At 55.4% G+C, this 2,202-nt stretch overlaps 1 protein-coding gene across 1 annotated transcript in view; it reads right to left on the bottom strand.

Moving 5' to 3' along the window:
• Window positions 1-2,108, bottom strand: part of S1PR4 (sphingosine-1-phosphate receptor 4) — a 5,017-nt gene extending 2,909 nt beyond the window's left edge. Inside the window, exon 1 of the mRNA XM_010828436.1 lies at window positions 7-2,108. Within this exon, the coding sequence (XP_010826738.1) occupies window positions 7-57 (51 nt within the window). The 5' untranslated portion in view covers window positions 58-2,108. The remainder of the gene's footprint in view (window positions 1-6) is intronic.
• Window positions 2,109-2,202: the final 94 nt, after the last annotated feature.

Below are 2,202 nucleotides of genomic sequence, written 5' to 3'. Positions count from 1 at the left end.
TCCTGCCAGCAGCTGGCAGGACTCGGGGTCCCCCGTCGGGGTCCCCGTGGCGTTCATTGCGGTCCCCCTCCCCGAGGGCAGACTGAGGCCCCGGGGTGGGGTGGTTCGTTCGCCCCAGGCAGGGTGGAGCCGCGAGCCTTGCCCGGCCTTGGTTTCCTGTTATTTGAAATTTCCTGTTATGTTCAAGGTACCCCCCTGGGTGGGGGTGAGGCTGAGACGGGGAGGGGCATCCAACGGTCGGCTCCCATCCTTACTCCCAGAGGGCAGGGCGCTGCGGTCACCCCCTGTCGCCCCCTTCCGGTCCTCGAAAGCCCATTGAGTGTGGGGTCCCCGCCCCCACCCCCTCACTCCCTCTAGAGGGTGGGTAACCGGTTCCTTTGTGGCACCCAGGCTGGACGACTCTCCCGCCCCCACCAACAACTCCTTGCAGGCCGGACCCACTGTTCCATCACCTGCTCCTCAATCTATCCAGGCCCGCCTGGCACATAGTAGGTGCTTAATAAGTGTGTACCGAGTGGCCGCACACACAGAAGCACTGCCAGCTCCCTCATTGGTGCAGTTGTACCCCCATTTTATCCTCACAATAGGGCCAGGACCAAACAGTTCTGAGGGGAAACTGAGGCCTGGAGAGGGGCAGTCCCTGGGAAACCCTGCAGAAGACAACACAGTGGGGAAGTGAACCCCGCGCACCCACGCGGGTCTGGATGGGAGGACCCTCCTTACCCGGGTCTTCTGTTGCTTTCCAGCCCCTGAGCTGACCTTGCTAGCAGCAAAGCCGCAGGGAACCCCTACCCAGGGCGGCGCCTCACCTCTGTAGGGAGAAGGGGCTCACAGAAGTGGGGAGCTCACACCCCAACTGCTCGACCTCCCTCAGACTGACTCAGCCTGAGAAGGTGGAGGACCGAGGTGTGTGGGGACCAGGTGGGGGAGAGGAAGTGGGGGGTGACATGTGAAGTGATGCTGGGGGAGCCTGAGGGGGGAGGCACAGCCCTGGCCAGTGTCTGAGGGAGTGGCACAGGCATCTGCGGGGCTCCCTAGCCCCCCTGAGTGGAGGATGGGCAGGACGTGGGGCTGGAGGGCAGCCCTGCAGCCCTCCCCTGAGTTCACTGTTCAGCCTGGAGCAGGACAGTTACAGGGAGGGGAGGGGGGCTGCACTGAGAGGCAGCCACATATAATCACTGGAGGTGACCAAGCAGAAACAGATCTGAGGTGGGAAGGGGATGGGAGGAGGGGCTATGCAGGCAGGTCGGGAGAGCGAGGAGGGCAAGAGCAGCGAAGTCTTTGCTCAGGTACTACCCTGTGCAGTAGGACCACCGAGCCCCAGTCCCAGCCTCACAAGGGACCCCTGACCCAGGCACACTCAGAGAGAGACACATGTATAGTCTGAGCCTGGACCCTGGACTGAACCTTGACCCCAGGCTGAATCCTGTCCTTGGTTGAGCCCATGACCATAGGCTGACTCCAGCCCTGACCCCTGACCCTTGCTGAGACTTGACCCTGAACTGAGCCCTGATTGCAAGCTAAGCCCTGATCCTATTGAACCCCAACCCTGACTAAACCCTATCCCCAGGTGAGCCCCTGACCCAGTCTGGAAGAGCAAATTGAGAACTAGACTGAAATGTTATGAGAGAGCAGGATTTGACTAAATTGAGGCCAAGCTGTCCAACTGTGGTGACCTTATGCCATGGATTACCTGCTGCTTAGATGAAAAGCCATATGTGCATTATAACTTATTTAACCTTACAATTATCCTTATGTTACAGAAGAGCAGTCCTCCTTCAGAAATTAATCCTTAAGACACAGCTCTAACAATACCCAAGTGAATATGGAGACAATTATTAATTGTCATTTGTAAATGCAAAATATTGGAAGCAACCCACATGTCTGTATACAGGAGAGAGACTGATGTACTACACTGCACTTCAGAGTGGAGTACTACACAGCCATGAAAAAGAATAAGGTCTATTTCTGTGATGGAATGGGGTGACTTCCAGGACATATTGTTAAGTTGAGGGGGAAGTACAAGAGTATAGGTAATATGTTACCTTTTGTATAATAAAGAAGAGGGAATAAAATATCCACATATCTGCTTGTTTTTGCAAAATGAAAGGTAAAGCAAAGAGCAATCAAATTGGTTACCTACAAGTGTGGCTGGGACTGAAATTTAAGAAAGGAGGGGATACCATCGTTTGTATTTTCCAA

This window comes from Bison bison, unplaced genomic scaffold, assembly GCF_000754665.1.
Source record: "Bison bison bison isolate TAMUID 2011002044 unplaced genomic scaffold, Bison_UMD1.0 scf7180017864492, whole genome shotgun sequence".
NCBI classification, from domain to species: Eukaryota; Metazoa; Chordata; class Mammalia; order Artiodactyla; family Bovidae; genus Bison; species Bison bison.
Note: the sequence above shows the minus strand (reverse complement) of the source record. Positions and strands in the feature narration are given on the sequence as shown.